Below are 22136 nucleotides of genomic sequence, written 5' to 3'. Positions count from 1 at the left end.
CTAAACATAAACAAAACAAATAAAAATAAACAACAAAATCATACCATAAAGGAGATACTTTTGAGTTTGCAATGTATACCTATAACAAATTATTTTCTCTTGGCTTTCCTTTGGATCTCACAAGCTTGTAAAGCTTAAGAAAAACTTGGTTTTTACTCTTAGGCCTCTAACTTTATATTTCTTATCTTTTCTTCTTTTCTTCTTTTTTCTTTCCTTTTTTTTGTTCCAACCTCTAAGCATGCTTGAGAGTATTTATAAGATTTTGGGTAGTCTTAGATCAATTTATGACCTTTTGATCTTGATATGAGTGTTATAAACCCTTGATAAGGACTCATTGAAAAGCCTTTGTGTGTAAACACATGAAAACCAAATCATTTTTTGCAAAATAGTTACATTGTCGAGGTTGACTAAGTTACCAACTTTTAGGGCTTCATTGGAGCAATTCTGACATTATTATCGCCTGAGACCACCTGAATCTGTTAGAGAGGTTGCACATCTTTCATTTTGATCAACTCTTACTCAATTTGGATATTTGTAGCTCTATATTTAATCGTTTAAAGGTGTCAACCTGATTAACCCAACATCTGAAAATTAAGTGATGATTAATTAAGGACAAGATGTTAGAGACTTTCGTGAAAAAATTGGGATGTAAATATTTGATTTAATAGAAATATGGTTTTAAAGGAATGTTTTTCTTTTATTTGCAAAACACATCATGTCATCTTAAAAGTCTAGTAAAAATACTTTTTAAAAATTTTAAATTTTTTTTTAATTTTTTTCAAATTATTTTTTTATATTTTCAGTTAATTTTAATTATACTAATGTCAAAAATAATTTTTTTTTTTTTAAAAAATATATATATATATATATTTTTTTATATATTTCTAAAAAAAAAAAAAACCACTTTAAAAAACAACTGCTACCATACTTTCAAATACCCTCTACAATTTGAGAGAGAACCTATGAACATCGACACTCTGCAAGGCATCCAATTGGCTTTTCTTTTTAATACCAAATAGATTCTTGGCAAGGATTTGCAATAAGCTCCAAGATAGACTTATGGAAAATTTGTTCTAGAGCAAGCATGTGCCTTCTTAAAGTGCATGAAGACTGAATTATAAGAAAAGGAAAAACCACAGGACGTACTAGACTTTAAAAGGTTGAGGATAAATTACTTGTAACCGCAGCAATACACTAGCATTAACCCACTTCAATTTTCCCATGTTAAAAAAAAAAACACATAAACCCACTTGGTATCTGACAAGGGGAAAAGTGGGAACCGATTACACGAAGACAACAGTAATCTCCAAGGAGTGAATTCCCAGCTCTATTAAGCTTTTTAATCGGCATCCATTTCTTCCAGAGCGTTCCGAGCTGCTGCCTTGGCTTCCTCTAAGAGGTCATCAGGAACCTAAGCCCGCAATAATAACAATAAAACATTCAGATTCATTGCAACATCAAGAGAGAATTGTCATATGTTCTTATAAAATAACACACATTCAAAGAACGTTCAAAACAAAAAAAGAAAGCCTTAAATAAATAACAGCAAGACAAGTCTGGCTTTCACATCATAAAATTGCAAGTTAGAATCCACAAGAATTACCTTTTCATGCTGTCTCTTTGATTCGTCACAAACCCAGCTCATTTCCAGTTCGAAGGCCTTGTCCTTTGCTTCATCATGTACCTTGTAAATGCTGATCCAGGGTGAAGGAAGATATCAAATAGTGTCTAAGTATCTTAATACACATGCACATGCTACAAATAATGCATCCAATTGGAGAGTGACAGAGAGATTGAAGGATCTTCCTCCATTTTATGATTCTTTTCTCTTGCTCTCTATAGATATTTATAGTTGCAACTGTAGATTATGTCTAATAACATTCTATGTTACATGAAGTAGTGAATAAGATCAACAACTGAGATACACACATGTCATTACATCATCTAAACTTTGCCAAAGGCATCAGCAAGGATTAAGAAGGGAAGGGGGAAAAAGCAAAGAAAAAGGAGCCCAGGGTTGCCAAGCATTTTCAAAACAAGCACATTTGCTGATAGACAAAAAGGCCCAGACTCCGAAAGGAAACAGAGAAAAATATACTGAATGCAATAATAATTAAAAAAAATACATGCACGAAAAAAGGGAGATTAAGAATAAATGGAGCACTCACATTTTCGCTACTTCAATAACCCCTTCTCGGCATGTCATTTCAGATAGCTTCAACTTTTCAATTTCTCTGTCCATGCCATTAATTCAATCATTTGATAAAGAAAAGGGACCACAGGCTAAACATTAGCTAAAGGATAGTACAAATAGCAGAAATACAGCAACCAATTATAATGTGAAACGAGGCTGACAAAATTAAACCTTTTTAAAGATTAATTCCTCCACTTAAAGTGGCTGTTGCTTGGTCAATTGACATATTGGCTTAAGAAGAGAGCAAATCATTTTTAAGAGTTGCCAAAAAGAATGAACATCACTTTCTAAAATTCAGATCATGTCACAAATCCTTGCTATAAAATCATACAGCTATCTAAACTCCCCAAACCAAAAGGGAATATTATAACTTACGTTTTAGCAGCCTGCTTCCCTTTCCCTATTGCAGCGCCAAAATATCTCTACATAAAATCAAATTACATGGTATTAGATAACAAACACACCATGTAACAAAATCCGGGGGGGGGGGGCATTGCAAAGACTGCAAGCATAACTATGACAAATCAACTCACATAGGAGATGCCAGATGGTTCAACCATGAATAATTGAGGCCCATCTCTGTCATAACCACCAAGAATCACCCCACAACCAAATGGCCTGCAGCATCAACAACGTTTATGTACTTTTTCTGAAGGAAGCCCAAGGGGTGCAAAAGGACATAATCACCAACAAAAAAATTTACCAATAAATTCTGTACTTACCTAAGCCACCAATAGAGAGTGCACAAATGCACATAACTAGCAACACGATCTGCAAGCTCCTTGATAGGAATGGGTTCACCATAAACACTATAAAATCAGAATATGGCATGAGCAAACTTAAGGTGTAAGAAATCAGAAAGGCAATTTTCAATCAAGCTACTGAGTCCATGTTCAATCTATAGCACTGATGATTACATAGAAAACAAATGATGAGATTGGGCATATATAGTAATGCCTGAATGGAGTCAAAACCAAAACATGTACTTGAGATGTCAAAAGGAACAAAGTTTAACAAAAATTGTAACAGACTGAGCAATCAGCAAGATTAGGATGCACTAGTGGGAAGTTGCACGAGGTTCACTCATGCAATGTTCATAACTGAATTTTCAGTGACCGACTTATGACTGAGGCAAAAGCACTAATCCACTACCAAAAGCTAATCAACTAGGATATGTATCTATACCAGTTTTCTACTTAATACTCAAGCAGGCTTCAGAGTAAAAATAAAACTTGCAACTACGCGGCATTGTTCAAAAACAAACCTCTGATAATTGGTTGCCTCACTTTTGGCTCGTGCAACAATTTGTCTCCCATCAGCCGCTAGACCAGCAACAGCCTGATATTTGAAGAGAGAGAGAGAGAGAGAGAGAGAGAGAGAGAGATCAAGTTACTGTTTGCTTCCATAAAGTCACCCAAACAATACAAAATTCTTCATCAAAGTGATTGATTTTAAGAACAAGAACCATAAACACATCTCATGTAGATATCTCTAATAAGCGTGCGATTTGGAGTTCGAGGAACAGATTAGTGATAAATGATAACACAAGCAATATTCTGCTTCATTCATAACATATGTGAACACGTGTATAGTAAATGAAATGCCATTGACTTGACCTTTCCTTATACCTCCTAAAGCACATTTTTCCTTGAAATAACAACACAATCTACTACCTTATAATTCTGTATAAAATAAAAAGGAACTTCTACCACCCTCTCTCTTTGGGGAAGATAAGATGAAATCTAAGTGAAAATTACATGAAAAAAAAAAATGTTATTATCAGTTCTTCCAGTTAAGCTTAACCTAGCCCCTTAGTGTAGTTTCATCAGGAAACCCAAACTTCCAGCACCACCAATTAAAGCTTAACCTAACCTCTCTCCAGTGGAATTTCATTAGGAAACCCAAACTTCCAGCACAACACCTACAAACTCCAACTCACAGACTTAGTCAAACCTTCTGTGATACAGTAATCATTTGCTCTCACCATGTACCCAAAAAAACCACCTCAAATACATTCAAACCCTAAATTGTATCATTGTTAGTTTCAGCAATAACCCATAATCACGTCACAAACTAAGCCTACTAACAGACCCTAAACAAGACCCCATTTAATCAGGCATGATAAAAGCAATCGAAACACATGCACACGGATACTTTAGCTAAATAAAACCAAGCTCAAATCCCGTTAGAAATTAAAAGCACTAATGTCATGTAAATCATCCACAACCATTAATTTTCATCAATTTCAAATGATATAAATCTCCGTCCAAAACCCAACAAACAGCAATGAAAAGACACAAAATTGAGCTCTATTTCGTACAAACATTGTAAAGAAAGAAAAACAACCCAGCTTTTTTCTTATATTTTCTGCAACTTTCTAAATAAAAATAAAAAAAGGCAGTACCATGCCGGAATGACGATGAACGGCGTGGATTCTCCTATTGGAACCGGGTAACATCATCTTCGAAGCTATTAGCTTCTCCACACCCTAAAATCAAACAATTAACAATTTAATTACTATAATTCCAACTACAATCACAAGAACCAAATAAAAAAAGATTCAATCTTTTAAAGAAAGGAATAGTATTTATACCATAACAATCCCGTCTTTGCACTTGATTCCAATAACAGTACTGCAAAAACAAAACAAAAAAAAAAAACTAATTGCTATAATGCTAGTGAAGCAAATCCAAGGAAAGAAATTGGAGTAGAAATTTACAAGCACAAAGAAAACGGAAAGAAACAGACCCACTGTTATCGACGGCTTTAGCAGCGTATTCGATCTGAAAAACACGGCCATCCGGCGAGAAAGTAGTGACCGACAGATCGTAGCCTGTTCCTATGCTGCTCATCGTTTTATGCTTCTGTTTTCTTCAGCTTCTATCTCTGTGCTTTTTCTTTTTGTAGGGGTTAGAGAGAGAGACAGAGAGACTGTGGTTTAAGAAGAAAAGTTTTCTTCGATCTCAAGACAGGAGAACAGGACTGGCTGCCTCAGGGAGTCAGCTGACACAGTGGGTTTTTGGGTTTAGTTGTGGGCTGGGTTCTGTTGGCCCATTTAGAGGTAGGAGTTCAAGCCCGCTGTTTAAGAAAAATAAATAAAAAGGCACGATATTTTAGGAAAATAATTATACATAAAGTTAAGGAAAGGGAATTCATTGCTTATCCACAATGTACCATGACTTACAATAATAATTTATAGTATACTTTTTTTTGTTGTTTATTTTTTTTTTTCACTTCTTTTTTGTAGTTTTTCTTTTTTTTTTTTTTTTTTTATAATGTTTTTCACTTTTTTATTTTAAAAAAAATTATTATTTTTTTTAATATTGATGTAATTAAAAATGAAATTTTATAATTTATTTCTTTTTATTTTACCTTTTTACAAGGTTAAAATGGTTTATTTATTTTCTAGGGTAATCCAAGTTGTTTTGATTTACAAGTTTTTTGGGATTTCTTTTCTTTTTAATTGAATTTCAATTTGTTATTGTTTATCCCATACAGTTAAAAACAATAATTTCAAAAAAAAAAAATAAAAAAAACATTATATAGAAAGTTAAAACATGTAGGGAAAGTATTATAGCTTTCCTTATAAGTTACTGTAGATTACTACAATGCTTCTTTTTTTTTTTCAAAAATTATATTTGTCAATTTTACTTTTTTTAATATTAAGTTAGTTAAAAATTTAGCTTTGTAATTTTTTTCTTTTAAAATACTATGATGCTAACGGTGTTTTTCCACATGATTTTTTTTTTTTTTCAAAATTATATTTGTCGATTTTATTTTTTAATATTGAACTGATTGAGAATTTAGTTTTATAATTTTTTTTTTGTTTAAGACATTATGGATTGCTATAGTGTTTCTCTACATGGTTTTTTTTTCCAAAATTATCTTTGTCGATTTTATTTTTTAATATTGAGCTGGTTAAAAATTACAGTTAAAATATGTAGGGAAAGTGCTGTAACTTTCCTCGCAAATTATTGTGGATTACTACAATGTTTTTTCCCACATGGTTTTTATTTTTTAAGTTTTTTCCTAAAAACATTCTTTGTCAATTTTATTTTTTAAATATTGAGCTAGTTAAGAATTACAATTACAAGTACAAGGCTAAATTATGTGAGCAAACATTATACATTTCCTCACAAAATACTATAGATTGCTAAAGTTTTTCCTCATATGGTTTTTTTCTAGTTTCTTTTGTGTGCTTTTTTGTAAAAAAAATTTTTTTTTTCAAAATTATTTTGTTGATTTTATTTTTTTAATATTGATCTGGTTAGAATTTAACTTTATAATAAAGTTTAATTATGTGGGGAAAGCATTGTAACTTTCCTCACAAAACATTGTGAATTGCTACAGTGTCTTTTCACATAGTTTTTTTTTTCCTTATAATTTTTTTAAAATTATCTTTGTCAATTTTATTTTTTTTTAATATTGAGTTGGTTAAGAATTAAAATTTTAAGTAATTACAAATAAGGATAAATCATATGGGGAAGCATTGTAGCTTTCATCACAAAACATTGTGAACTGCTATAGTTTCACATCATGGTTTTTTTTTTTCCTTTTTTTGGTTATATATATTTTTTTTAAATTGTCTCTATCAATTTTATTTTTTTAATATTAAGCTGATTGCAAATTTAGTTTCGTAATGTTTTTTCTTTAAAAACTGTGAAATCCTATAGTGTTTTCCCACATGATTTTTTTTATGATTTTTTCCAAAATTATCTTTGTCAATAGTTTTTTTTTGAATATTAAGTTGGTTAAGAATTATAATTAAAATAAAGCTAATTCATATGAGGAAAGTGTTATAGTTTTCCTCACAAAACACTGCAGATTGCTACTGTATTTCTAAAATTTTCTTTGTCAATTTTTATTGCGGAAAAGCACTGTGGGTTTCCTTACAAAACATTTTTCAATTGCTATAAATGTTTTTCTCATGGGTTTTTTTTCCTTTCAAAATTATCTTTGTCGATTTTTTTTTAATATTAAGTTGGTTGAGAATTTAGCATTGTAATTTTTTTTCTTTTTTATTAATAGAAAAGTTAAATCATATGGGGAAAACACTGTATCTTTCCTCATAAAATACTTTGGATTGCTACAAATTATTTTGTTTAGTATCTAAGTTTTTTTTATCACTAACAAAACTTTTTTTCCATCATGAAATATTGGTTCAATTATACCTTTAATTTATATTACTTAACTAGCACTGGTTCACAATTATAACACTATTAAGTACATTTGTTTTATAATCTTGCAGCAGGGCATGAGTATGCCATCTAGTTATATTGTAAATTTTGTTTCTCCTACTGTACTATAATACTAGTTAATTTAAAGGAGATATTACGAGGATTTTTTTTTTTGTAATGCAATAACCTTCAGCAAGAAAATAAATCTCAATGTTTGTTAACTTGAGTTTTTAATAAAATATGTTAAAAACCCTGAACAATAGGTTTTAAATTTCAAAAATTTAATATTGAATAAAAAAATAAAAAATAATAATATAAAAAATAAGAGAGAACACCAAGCCACATAAATTTTTTAGACTTGTAATATGGGATATTAGATCGAAAATATCATAAATAAAAAAGCAGTGAAACTCAATTCCCAGTAAATATAGCATTAAATGATGAATTATCACTATTATTATAATAATTATTATTGTTTTCATTGTTCTTTGTGTAATTAAGCCTCTGATTTGAATAAATTAACTTTTAAAATTTGCAATTCCACCCCTAAACTTTAATTTCTTCCAATTAAAGGCTAAATTGACTTTAAAAATTATTTTTTATTGCAATAAGCCCTCAATAAATTTAATTAGACCTTGAAAAACTCCAATTGAGTCCTTAAACATCCAATTTTGATTGTTCTTTCCTCAAATTGAATTTTTATTTGCTAATAGGGCTTTCATCAGTAAAAAATACATTATTAGATTTTTCAATCTTGTATATTTTGATCTTTATCAATCAATCTTCAGAAATTTCTTGGGGCATTCTAGTATATTCATCTCACAGGTATATTTTTATTTTCTTCCAATATTTTTTTTTAATTTGTATTTTTTTTATTTTTTGTTTATATAGACCCCAAAAATAGGTAACAGCACTTCTAAAAACAAAAGGTATAAAGGGACCATATCTCCAAAGATAATATTTATTTTGTAATCCCTAAAATATCCTTTTAAAAAACTTTTAATTCCAATTTGTTTTCAACTAAGATATACAAGGATAAAAATGATTATTATTATAACTTTAAAACTTGACCTGGGATGAGACTCGAGTCACAATTTGAGAGGATCAACCTAGGTTGACCCAAAAGTTTTTTTTATAGGATCAAAATGATATTGTTTTGACCAATATTTAAAAAAAAAAAATCAATGTGTTTTGATTGAGTTTTATCACAAGGCAACCAAGTCACATGTCTACCTAGGTTTTTTATCGAGTTAGGTAGAGCCAATTCTTCTTTAAATTTTTTCAAACCTATAATGGTTCAAGCATCGAGATTATCGAGTCTCATGTCAATTAACTATGCTAGTTCAGGTTTTATAACTATGATTAATTTTTCTATTATTTCAACAATCAATATAATCTAAGGTAAAAAAATAATATCTAATTATCTTTTAAAAGTTGTAAGTTTGATAGTAATACATGTTAAGCTAAAATAGATTTTTATATATTTTTTTTACTATGTCTCGTACATCATTAACCATACAGGACACAAAGATAATTATTATGTTTTATACGCCACCATCAAATACAATGTTTTTTATGTCTCATTTGTTTTATTGTCTTTGTCTTTGTCTTTGTCTTTTTTATCCTAAAGCAGTAACTAAACATTACCTATGTTTCTCTTAAATGGAATGTGTTTATGTATTTAGTTAATATTTATTTATTTTTTACTTAAGAAATTTTTTAAACCCAACTTATGTGATGATTTTACATAATCGATATAGAAACATACAACCATTTTTTCCTTTTTTTTCACAAAGAGATGTTTGAAGTTTGCTTAGAGGAAGAAAAATAAGAAAAGAAATTACCGTACAACTTTATGCTCATAAAATACTTCATCTTACCCTTATAATTGGTTTTGCATAATTTATATGAGTGCATTAACGTTGAATGACATCGCCAAAATTTTTTGGACTTGGGTAATTAGATGACTTGATCAACAAAGCGCATTACAAATATAAAAATGTAAGCCCAAGCTTATCAGAGCCAAATTTAAACCAAATACATCCTTAAAAATATAACAAGTTCTTAAGTTTCTTATGTTTGTGAAAATTTCGATTCTTTCTTGTTTTCATGGAGAGGAAAAAACTTATTCAGCTTCAATTTTTATTTTGGGTCTAGTTCGTTTAAAGAAGTATTTTATATGTGTTCTAGTACTTCTATTCATATTTCTCCGACTCAACTTTAAAGACTAATTTGAAAAAAAGTTAAGATTAACGTTATTGTATCACTATATCAACCTCTAAGTTATCCAATCAATTTAGGTAAGTCATTTTCTTATTAGAACAAATATGTTTCATTTTTTTGTATGTATTGACTCAATCAAGTTTAGTCGGATTAATCGGGTCACTAAAACGCTAGTTTGCCAACTAAGTTTTGTCATGTTAATGAACAACTAAAAACTTGGTAGGGATCAAGCTCTGAGTCTTGAGTTTCTTAAATCAACTAGTTGAGAAGAGTTGAATTTAACAATTTTTATTATGTTCTCTATAACTATAAACTAAATAAGAACATGTTTTTATTATTCACAAAACATTTTTTCACACATTTACAAATCATTATTCACTTAATAGTTTAGGAGACACTTTTTGCATTTTTGTTGTTATAGTTTTGAAAACTTACATTTTGATCATGCAACTTTATTTTAATCCCTAAGGTTGTGTTTGGTTAGTGTCCTAAGGTAGAAGGGATAAATACAAAAATAATATAAACATATTTGGTTCAAGGAATGAAGACAAAGATACAAAATAAATTTGTCTTTGGAATAATTTTATAGTGATTTTTTATACTTTCCAAACAATAGGTACATGGGGACATATCCTTTTTCTCTCCACTATGATGCAATCCAAGCAACACCAAGAAATCAATTTGAGGTTCTAGTTGGTCTAATAACAAGACTTAAGATTAAAAGGTTCAACTAGGCATTCAATGTACTTCTTCAAGACACATGAGCTAAGGTGGAATTCAAAAAGATAATAAATAATGAAGAGCAAGTCTTGATTAATTTGATTTATGTTAAAGAAGGGTTTGTATATTGGTATTCAAGCAGTACAAAAAGATTGGAATAAGAAGATTCAAATTTGATAGTTTTAACCTTTAGCTAAATGTTTTGTCATAATTGGATTTACATAAGAAATTTTAATGTAATTCTAGTTATTGGAAAGTAAACATCCATATCTTTATAGTGATATATGGAAAACATTATAATTCATTAAGAAGAGATAGAACTATGCGTTTGAAGTTGAGATTTGATTCTACTAGTAGATTACAAAAACAACTTTAATTTTATTTAAATTAGTTGGGTTATTGTTTTATTTATCTTTTTATTATTATTAGGCCTTTTAGAGATATTAGAGACTTTATTTAAATTTAGGTTCATTAGATCATTAATATTTATTAGGTTTATCCACATCCATTAGGAATATCTTATTAGACATAGGATTTTACTCTTTTGTACAAGCTTTTCAAGGTTAGACTATTTTTAATAGAGAAATCAATATTCTTGTTATTTTTTTGTGTGGTTGAGTGATTTTCCATATTAAGCTCTTGATTTAACTTGCAAACTTTTTTGAATGATTGATCAATTTTATTATAATTTTATACTACTCGTTCACATCTCTTTATAGATGTGAGGTGGTGGGGATGATCATTGCGTATAACTTTAGTTCTTCAAGATAGGTTCTTGTTGAATTAAATTGCCAATCATTCAAATATGATTTTAGCATGTTTTAGGATGTGTTTGTACCACACTATCTTTATCTCTTCTATCTTAAGATAATAATCAAACACTATCTAACAATTGAGAGAGGTAAGAGAGATGTAAGAGAGGAATATGAGAGAGAAAGGTTTGGTTAAAGGGACAAAAATAGACATACAAAATAAATTTGTTTTTGGGATAATTTTGGAGTAAATGTTTATATTTCTAAAATAATAGGTACATGAGGACATATCCTTTTTATCTCTACTATCTCTATTATCTCTATCTCTTTTATCTCGAGATAATAATGAAACTCTACTTAATAGTTGAGAGATGAGAGAGAAAGGTTTTGTTCGACCATAAAAAAATATATTGGTGTCACTGTTTTTTTCTTTAGAATATAAGTTCAATGAAGGTGGTTTGGGTTATAAATGAAGCTGGAAAAGGTAGATTAGAATAAAAAGGTGTGTTTTGATTTGATTTTGAGTTTTTAAACTAATTAGAGTGTTTTTTGGGTTGAGATATAATTATGGAAATATATTTTGTTTTGGTATTTTTAAATGAAAATATATTAAAATATTATTTTTGTTAATAAAAATTACAAACTTTGATTTTTGGTCATCATAAATGGTTGGAAATTATAGGAGGAGATGGCATGTTGTTTGTTTCGGTATACTATGTGTTATTTATTTTTTAAAAAGGTCGGGCACATCTAGGTTTTCTTTATTTTTTTAGTTAGGCCTGCAGATCTAGCCTTTCAAACCTATGCGTTCATGAGTTTGATTCTCTTGGCCTTTTATTTTTTGAAAAAATATTTTAAAATTAGATTCTTTTTAAATAAAAAAAATTAATAGTTTTTATAACTTAGCTAATCTTGAGTTTTATAACTTTGATTATGAAGATTCAAGAGCTACAATAATATGTATATGAATCGGATCCCTATTTGTTAGAAATATGTAAAAAAAAAAAATTAAGTATTTTAAAAGATTTTATTTATAGTTTTGCTTAAGAGTTACATTCATTTTAAACTAGATTTGGCTTCAAAAAACCCAAGGGAGCTTCAGTACAATAGTAAACTTCAACATATGAGCTTTGATTTATTTGTGCACACAATTTGCTTCGCGAGAGGGAGTCAAAGCTGCGCTTGTCGCAGACCAACAAGAAGGCACTGACACTGGCTTCATAGGCATCAAGATAAATACATATTTACTAAACCTGGTTCGGGTTGATTCGGTTAAGGACCTGGATTATGGGTTATATAAGTTAATTAGGGTTTGGAAAAATTAAAAAAAGTATTCAAGATTTTAATATTTCATATAAAAAAATTAAAAAAACAATTAATATGGATATAGACTATACATATCATAAATAATGAAGTTTAAAATATTATTTCAAAAGATTTTTTATTCCACATTAAAAAAAATATAATTTTTTTCCTTGTGAACATAGAGTATATAGACTAAAGTTGATGCGAACCTCGTGATCACGTGGTCACGCAACCCACAATCAAGATTGAGATCTGATCCCGAAAAGCCGAAATAGGTCTGATAGGAGTGTGACACAATGAAAACCTGCCCCAAGGCACCAACACTATTGGAATGAGTAGAATGACGCCACGAAGCCAGTTAATCTTCGATAAGTCAGATTCAGTTCGTTCAAGAACTGAAGAATGCAAGAATCACTCTCACACATTAAAACTGGAAAAATTCAGAATAATATTCATCCAAGCTGCCGAAATTGTGGCTTACATGAGTTTAAATAGTTAAAAAATTAACTCTAATGAACCCCTTATGTGAACTTATTTGAGGTCCACTCAAAACTAGCCCAAAACCCTAAACTGAAAAGCCCATAACCTGATCCAAACAAGCCTTGGACCCTAGCTCAAAACAAAGTTTTAATTAAGCCCAAACATGAAAGAAAATAATAAAAATAACTAATATGTCATTAAATACCACCAACCCTTCTTTCCTTGAATAGTTAGGATGAATAAGGAATCCTTATAAGAAAAGGATTTCGAAACATTAATGAATCACTGCCACACTTGTAGATTATATTGCAGCTCATTAAAGATCCTTGTAGAACTAGGAAATTCCCAAAACCAGCTGCCACATCCTTGTAGGAAAAGAATCCTAACCAAATAGGAAGTCCACAAGTCAAATGGAAGTAAATAACAAAATCTGTATAGCCTCTGTTGACTAGTATTGCGGTTCTTTCCCGAACTCCGATTGACCTGAATTTGTAACCCAAGGTAGTAAGATATGTCTGGAGAGTCCACATAAAATATTAGCCCGATCCAACGGTCGGATTGAGAATTATGAATGTTGCCGTAAACCTGGACTGTTGCGCTTTTTACGCTAAAATCTGAATCTAACTTTACTTGGGTCGTATCACAGGGCTGAACCGTATCAAAAGAGTTTCAAATCCCACATTAAAAAAATAAAATATTATTCTAGTATTTATACAGTGAACTTTGAAATGAGTTAATAACCAACTGAAAAATATGCTAAAAAGAAGTGAGCGGTTTCTAGTTAGGATAAAAAATATATTTGAAAAACAAATGGGTCTCTACTACGTTTTGTTGGGTCAGCCGGGTTCCAGGTTGACTCAATGAATTTAATGGTTTTCTCCAGGCCAATTGCTGGCCTAAGTTTTGAATGAACTAGACTGGCCAAGGCCTTGGGTTACTTGGGTCCCAAGTTGACCCGCTTGACCAGGTTAAATGACTATGAATTCAACTGATTTTTTTTTCTCACGAAATGCAATAACAAGAGTTTTACAACAAAATTATAAATTTGAGTTCCAGTTACAATCACAATATACTTGACATATGTACTTAAGAAACTTATAGGTAAATGACAGATATAATCTTTTATTTGTAATCAGCTAAAATTTAGAAGAATTTATTAATTTTCTTTTAAATACATCAGGTAGATATATCCTTAAGATTGTTTTGAAATATAAATTAGTCTGAATTAAAGTGTAAAATAACTTGAGAATACTCCTCACGTAAATTATATATTAGACTATTGAATAAAAATATTTAGTTTATGATTATAAAGGAATGCTAAACAAAATATATCTAATAAAAACCTAAAATTTATACATGTTTAAAACTAAAAGCATGAAAGAGCATAATTAATAGCAAACATGTTTTCAACAAAAAAAAAATAATAAAAATATTAGCATCATGTTAAACATATATTCAAACTAGTAATTGATAAAAAAATAAAAAAATCTTAGTATGCATACTAATAATAAAATTAATTATACTTAAATTAAAACAAGAAGGGTACATATTTTTGCTAATCACTTGTAATGAATCTTTTATTGTTTTTAATGATAAATCATTTGTCCTTAAGATTTTATTGCTCATCACTTGTACAATTAGGATGTTCGCATATATCTTCTAATATTCCAACAATACCATATTGGTTTAGATGCACTTTTAAATAAGGTTTTTGAACAAAAAATTATATAATTCAAATATCTCTAAATAAGATAACTTAAGCTTTAAATTTAAAAGGAAAACCAAAATATAAAAAGGAGAAGAACAACATTAAAAATAAGGTGAGGAGGAATGCGTAAAATCTAAAAAATTCAAGTTAGAAACTATTCCTTCATCTCTTTTTTATAGTGAATTTTGAAAGATAAAACGATGAATAACTAATAAAAATTAATTCTCACTATTATCAACTTTTGAATAACAACCAATAAATCAAGAATTAAATTTAGAAAAATCAATGGTTCTTTAAGTGAAAAAAACCAAGGATTTTTTTAGATTAATTTATTATTCACCTATAATTTATTTAAATCATGTTAATTAAAATAAATTTCCAACACCATATTTTTTTTAAAAAAAAATTCTTTAAAATCATTTATCTTAATTAAAGGTGTATTTGCCTAAAAATAAGAGTAATTTTATATAAAACAAATATGTACACAATGTTATAACTTATATATATATATATATATAAGAAGGGGTCTTACCCCTTTTTGCTCTTTTTTTTTTCTTTGATATTTTTTTAATCAATGTTTTTCTATTTAATTTCATCCTTTAATATTATATTTTTTTTTTTATTTAGTTATCACACTCTCATTACATGTATTCTAAGTTTGATAAGTTAACTAGGTTTGATGGGTTAACCTAACTAATAACTGATTTTTTTCTTTTTCTTAATTTTTTTTTTTAATTTAGTCCTTTGATTTGATTGAGAATTAAAATTCATGATTTATTTTATTTACTTTTCATTAGATTATCCTAGTTTTATGAACCGAAAATAGTTCTTAACGGGTTAACCTCAGTTGACTCAGGTTGTTTTTTATATCTTTTATTTAATTAATTTTTTTTTCAATTTTATCATTCAATATTGGGTTAGTTGGGAATTGAGTTTCATAATTTATTTTGATTTATTTTTTAAGAGGACATTTAGTCTTATAATCAAGGTCATGAGTTTTAACATTTTAATCCTAGTTAAATTAGGTTATTTTTTTTTTATTTTTATGTTTTTTTAAGAGGTTATATCGATCTTATGACCTGGGTCATGAGCCCTTCAACATTAAAATTTATTTTTAATGGGTTGTCCCTATCTCATGACTCAAGTCGCGAGTTTGACGAATTAACTTAATTGACTCATTTTTTCTCTCTATTTTTTTAATTGACCTTGTTTTTTTCCAATTCCATTAATTAACATTGTGTTTGATTATAAATTAGGCTTCATGATTTATTTTAGTTTGTTTTTTATTAGGTTATCTTGGTCTCATGACCCGAGAACAATGCTTAACAATTAACTCTAGTTGACTTGACTTCTTTTTTATAACATTTTTTTTAATTTAGATTTTTACAAATTTCATCATTCAACATTAGGTCCGATAGGGGTGATTAAGAATCAAGCTTTATAAATTGTTTTGACTTTCTCTCTATGTGGTTTATCTTAGTCTCAAGATCAAAGTTGAGGATTTGACAAGTTAACCTAAATTAAATTAGGTCATTTTTTTTTTCTATAAAGTTATCTTGGTTTGATGACTTGGATGGATTGACTCAGGTTATTTTTTATGTTTTTTTTTAATAACTTTTTTTTGTTAATCTCATCCTTCAATATTGGACTGGTTAGGGATTAAAATTCATAATTTATTTTTCATGCAGTTATCTCAGTCTTATAATTTAGTTGATTAAAATAGATCTAATATATTGTCATTTTAATATTAAAAAAAAAGATATCTTAATCTTTTTTGTCTAATTATATTTTTATCAATTGTTTTTTAAATGTCAAATTGACAAGGTTAAATCAAGTCGATACCCATATAGTTTAATATTTTTTCTTGCTAAAAAACACATTAATAATTATATAAAAATATTGATTCAACCTGCAACATAACATAGGTGATGTGCCAAGCAAAACAAATGCCAAAAGGCTTGATGTAACTTGCATGGGCTTGACCTAGGTGAGCTGGGCTTGGCCTAGGCAAGCACAAGTGTTGCCCGCTCGGGTCAGCTTGGTTAGAGGAAAACCTGAATTTTTTTTTTGCACATTTTTTTTTCTACCTTTTCTTTTATTTTGCAAATATTTTCTATATTTTTCTATACACAATCCCATAAAATTCTTCTGCTTTCTTCTATACACAATCTCATAAATTCAACTTGTATTAAGGCCAACACTTTTATTAGCGGAGAGACGCAATGAATCAGAAATCATTATCTAACCCAATCAAAGCTCGCCATAAGAAATTTTTTCAACATATCCGCATGTCTTACCACATTTGATTGTATTCTTGGAAAAACACAACCATCTGCCTCGTCGCCTCGGACTATTGTCTTGGAAAAGGTGAACCGTAGAAAATCTCTGTAAGAATAAATCGCTGGAGACAAGTAAGAGAGGATATAAGAATCTCTAAACTACCTAAAGAAGAAGAAAACCTTTTTTCATAATTTTTTCTTATTTATCCTTAAATCAACAAATATTTAAAACTAATTTAAACATCAGAGTGTCCATCATTCCACAAGTAATTTATTTTACAAGATCAACAAAAATCTAGAGCTCATCAACTATAATAGTCTATTTCTAAGTGAAGTTTTTCACAACTTCTGGCAATAATCTAGTATATACTCTAATGGTAAACACGATAATATTATTACCTTCAAAATGTTATCATTCAGAAAATATTTTAGAAAAGAAAAATAAAATTTATTCACTTATTATCTAAAATAATTTATATAATAAGTGGAGGTAATAATTAATATTACCTCCAAAATTATTTTAGATATAATTTATTCACATATTACCTCCAAAATGTTATCATTCACACAATATTTTAGAAAAGAAAAATTAATAAAATTTATCCTCTTATTATCTAAAATTATATCACGTAAAATGAAAATAATTTTTTATTATTAAAATATTGACATTAAATTTTTTTCGTAAGACAAAAATAAAACACGTGATTAGGGACAAGCATGAATTATCAGATTCGTTTGGAAACAAGACATAAAATCCTTCTGGATTACGCAAACGTAATTAAGATATTCTCCGTCTCCTAATTTCATATATATACGAGACATCTCTTTCTTCTTCTACGCGAACGAGAGCTAATCACTAGCAAGGTTTTAATTTTTTGCTGATATATGCAATGGCGAAAAGATATAGAACTAGGTTATATGAGAGAAAGTGTCTTGAAGAAGCATCATCCACGCCCACGCTACCAGCTGAAATCTTCGTCGATATTCTTTCAAGACTAACTGTCGAGGCCATGACGCAGTGCAAAAGCGTTTGTAAATCCTGGCGTGACCTCCTTTCAACTCCTTATTTTGCACACCTGCAATTCGCCAAGGCAAAACCCAGCAGCCTCTTGTTTTGTCATTGTTCAGGCAACAAGACTAGGCTATATTGCTGTCATGTCCATAGCTCTCGCAGCAGTAATATTAATAATGCCATGGTGAGTATGCCAACAAAATTTAAGCTCCCGAAAAATACCTTTGGAGGCAAAGTTGTGGGTTCGAGTAATGGCTTGCTTTGTCTGTCGGAAATCCACAGGATGAAGAAAAAGTTTTACATCTGCAATCCTATTACAGGAGAGTACGTCGGGATTGCAGGACCAAAAGTAGATCAAGGATGGCATGTTTTTGAGCCAATTGGGTTTTTCTACAACCCACAAAATCAGCAGTGCAAGATTCTAATGCCTAGAGTAAGGGCAGGATATGGAAATTTTCCTGGATCAGGACAAATTTTCACACTTGGAAGCAATTCCTGGAGAAATATTGATATCCCAGGCCACCTTCATCTGATACGTGCAGTTCCTCTGAATGGAGCTCTGCATTGGATTAGCAATAGAGACGATCGCCATATAAGCTCTTTTGACATGGAGAATGAACAAGCCCTGAGTATCGCGCTTCCTGATCAAATAGTCATGCACACTGCATCTTTAGCAGGGTTAGGGAATTTCTTGTGTATATTTGATAATGGATACCCTGAATTTAACATATGGGTTATGAAAGAATATGGAGTCGAGGAGTCTTGGAAACATTATACTGTTAAAAGATCACCAAATTCTCATTATAGACCGGTTGCAATAAAGGAAGATGCAAGTATTCTGTTGATACAGAACTCGGAGACTTTGATATCATATGATCCGAAGACAAAAGAATCAAGAGCACTATATGATCAGATTGGTGACAGGCGATTTGTTTATATTCATACTCCATCCCTGGTTCCCTTCAAAGATATTCTGATTGGAGCTGGGCACTACAAGATTCTTAATGTTAGGAAAAGGAAAAGATGTTCAACAATTAACTTTCTGGAGTTCTAATTCTATATAGTTATTATAGTTTCAACGAGTTTTTTTCCAATTTTTTTTTATTTTTCTTCTAATCAATTATTGCTGTGCCTTGACATAGATGATTAATTTTCGTGTCTATTAAAATTTTGTGAAGTGGGCATGCATGCATGTATATGCAAGCGTGAGCTTTGTTTTATATTTTATGAAGTGCATCTTCAATTATTGAGCAACGTCGAGCAAGTAAGAAATTAAATGACATTCAAAGTTCATGCTTTTTTCTTTCTTTCTTCTTCTTTTTTTTAGGTTATAGAGAGGAGAGACTCAATCTCTAGCCTCCAGAGAGGAGTTGGAAAGCAGTAATACTAATTGAAATATTGTAGAGTTCATTGGACTCAAATTGTTCATGTTAGCTTTTAGAATTTGACCAAATTTAACTTTGAATGAAACTTAAATTCGTAAGTATTTGCTTCCTAGCTACTCTCATATCAATTAAATGAAATTCTATTTTACTAAATATATAAGTATTCTAACTCATAAAACTTAAATTCATATTTGAATCAATATAATAATAGTAATAATAATAGTAAGAAATCTGACCCTAAAAAGTACTATGGATATATTTCTCATGTATCCTAATTGCATACTTAACGTATTCTCTGTAACGGCTTGCTTTGTTTCTCGATCGGAAACTGAAGACTCTAAGATCAACAAACTTTACATCTGCAATCCTATTACGGGAGAGTACGTTGAGATTCCTGCAGGACCAGAAGTAGAGCAAGGGCAGGTTGCTTCGACACAGAGCGAGTCGGCTTTTACTTTAGCCCACAAAGTCATCAGTGCAAGATTCTGATAAATAGGCCATGGGGAACTGATATCCCTGGTCAGATCTTCACACTTGAAAGCAATACTTGGAGAAAGATTGATATCCCGGGACGCCGTTATTGTGATAAATGGATACAAACCGTTTTCGTAAATGGAGCTCTACGTTGGGTTACAGTCGATAATAAACATAGCAGAGATAATCACAACATGCTCTTTTGATATATATGGAGAATGAACAAACACGGAGTACTAAACCTCCTGATCAAATAGACATGAAGACTGCATACTTAGTGTTGTTGGGGGATTTTTTGTGTCTATATGATGCTGGATCATATGGTTGATGAAAGAGTATGGACTCAAGGAGTACATGGAAGATGGAAGTATTTTGCCGTCACAATATGGAAGCATATCGACGTTGACGAGAAAGTATTCAAAGAGGTTGAGTTCATATGACCCAAAGACGGAAGAAATCAAGAGCACTATATCAGATTGGAGACAGGCGAGATTTTTCCTTATACTCCATGCCTTGTTCCCTTAGAAGATGCTTTGATTGGAGGGTGCTGCAAGGTTCTTAGAGCAAGGAAAGGGGGGAGATGCTCACCAATTAACTTTCTTGAATTCTAATTCTATGTATTAGCTTTTTTACCATTTTAGTGATACCAGTTTCAATAAGCTTCTGATCAATTCTTTGTTTGTCTCCTGCCCAATTATTGCCTCCTTGCTATAATTAAGATGCTTAAAATTTTGTGAAGTGTGCATGAGTATGTATTAGGGGTGTTCACGGTTTGATTCGGTTTGATTTTAACTTAAAAATTCAACAAAATCAAAAAATAACAGTCCTTGTTAATATAACCCGAACCAAATCGGTTTTGTTTGATTCGGTTTGGATCAGTTTTTAGCATTAATCAAAACCAGAAAAACCAAAATATTTTTGTTGCTGCTGTAGTAAACCTTAATCTGGGATGTGATGATTGCTCTTGAAGGTTATCCAAGGATGAAAAAAATCAAAACAAGCCGTTGTATACCTTAATTTGGGACACACACCTGCATTTAGCAACCGATTATTACTACTTGTAGAGCAATCTCCATGTCCCCGAGCTTTATGCAAGTGGAGGAATGAGATGTTGTATTAATCTTGGATAGATTGCCATTTAGGATGGATCTAAAAATTTCAAAAGGCAAAAAAATCTCAAAAATATTTATTTGAAGACAATAAACCAATCTTAGTGCCTCATCTATGCCCCAAGAAAAGTTTGTAGCTACTAAAACCATCACTATTTTCTGATGGCTATCTTCACAAGTGGGATTATTGTTTACATTATTTACCTGAACTAGAAGTTCAGATTTGACCCTTCGAGATGATTCATGTTCCCCTGAAGAGCCTTAAGATTGAGATCATACAAAGTTAGATTCAATCTTATGATAGAAATAATAAATGTTGTCATTTAAAAAAGCACATTTCTAGAAAAGCACAAAGGAGTGAGAGCGAGAGGGAGGAAGGGGTGGGGCTGTTGGAAAGGGGAAAAGGGAGGGTGGCGGCTGGAAGAGTTAGGGGGAAAGGAAGGGGGTGGCTGGAAGGGTTAGGGTATTTAGGGTTAATTAAACACATTCGGTTTTGTCCGGTTCAATTGGTTTTAGCTTTTTTAAACCAGAACTGAACCAGACAGGTGGTTTTTTTAATTTTTTAATCGGTTTATTCAATTTTTTCTTGTTTTTTTTTGTTTAATCGGTTAGTCGGGTTTTTGAACACCCCTAGTATGTATGCATTTAGGATTAGATCTTAGATTGTTAAGTTCTCAAATAAAATTGTATGGTTGGGACTAAATATGACAACTATTCTTGAGTGTGTGACGATGCTTATGAAGTAGAAGTGAGTAAAAAAATCAATAAATTAATTAAATCAAGAAAAAACTAAAAAAACAGAACCATGAAAAAAAATCAATTAGAATATTTTAAAAAAATATTTGGTTCATTTTTGTTTTAGTTTTATAAGCTTGAAATCGAAAAACTTCAATCTAATCGAACCATTTTAATTAAAAATAAACCAAATTGAAAAGCCAAATAAAATAAAAAAAACCAAACCAAACCGAAATCAAAACCCATTAAAAAGTCCATAAAAAGCCCAAAAAAATATAGTTTTTGATTTTTAATATAAAATAACTGAACCGAAATCGATTAATTGGATTTTGGTTTTTGATATAAGATAACAGAACCAAACTAAAACTGGTCGATTGAACTGGTTTTGATTTTATTTTTTGTAGTTTATAAAATTTTAATTTGATTATTTTAATAGATAAAAATCAAACCGAGCAAAAAATAATCATTTCTGTTACAAAGTTAAGCAGCTAGCCTAAGGCCATAAGATTTATAAAATTGAAGTACTAAATTAACAAAATGTCGTATAATCAAGGGATTTGTATTTGTTACAAGCCTCATTAAA

At 30.1% G+C, this 22136-nt stretch overlaps 1 protein-coding gene across 1 annotated transcript; it reads right to left on the bottom strand.

Annotated features, from left to right (window-relative positions):
* Positions 1–1146: 1146 nt before the first annotated feature.
* Positions 1147–5193, bottom strand: LOC118045351 (proteasome subunit alpha type-3). The gene is made up of 10 exons (XM_035053956.2): positions 4943–5193; positions 4788–4827; positions 4599–4682; positions 3459–3532; positions 2917–3003; positions 2728–2812; positions 2570–2616; positions 2169–2234; positions 1604–1694; positions 1147–1411 (listed from the first exon to the last, which is right to left on the bottom strand). The coding sequence occupies exons 1-10, from the start codon at positions 5044–5046 to the stop codon at positions 1340–1342; spliced, it is 750 nt and encodes a 249-aa protein (XP_034909847.1). The 5' UTR covers positions 5047–5193; the 3' UTR covers positions 1147–1339.
* Positions 5194–22136: the final 16943 nt, after the last annotated feature.

This window comes from Populus alba, chromosome 1 (assembly GCF_005239225.2).
Source record: "Populus alba chromosome 1, ASM523922v2, whole genome shotgun sequence".
Lineage (NCBI taxonomy): Eukaryota > Viridiplantae > Streptophyta > Magnoliopsida > Malpighiales > Salicaceae > Populus > Populus alba.
This window is presented reverse-complemented; position numbering and strand designations above follow the sequence as displayed.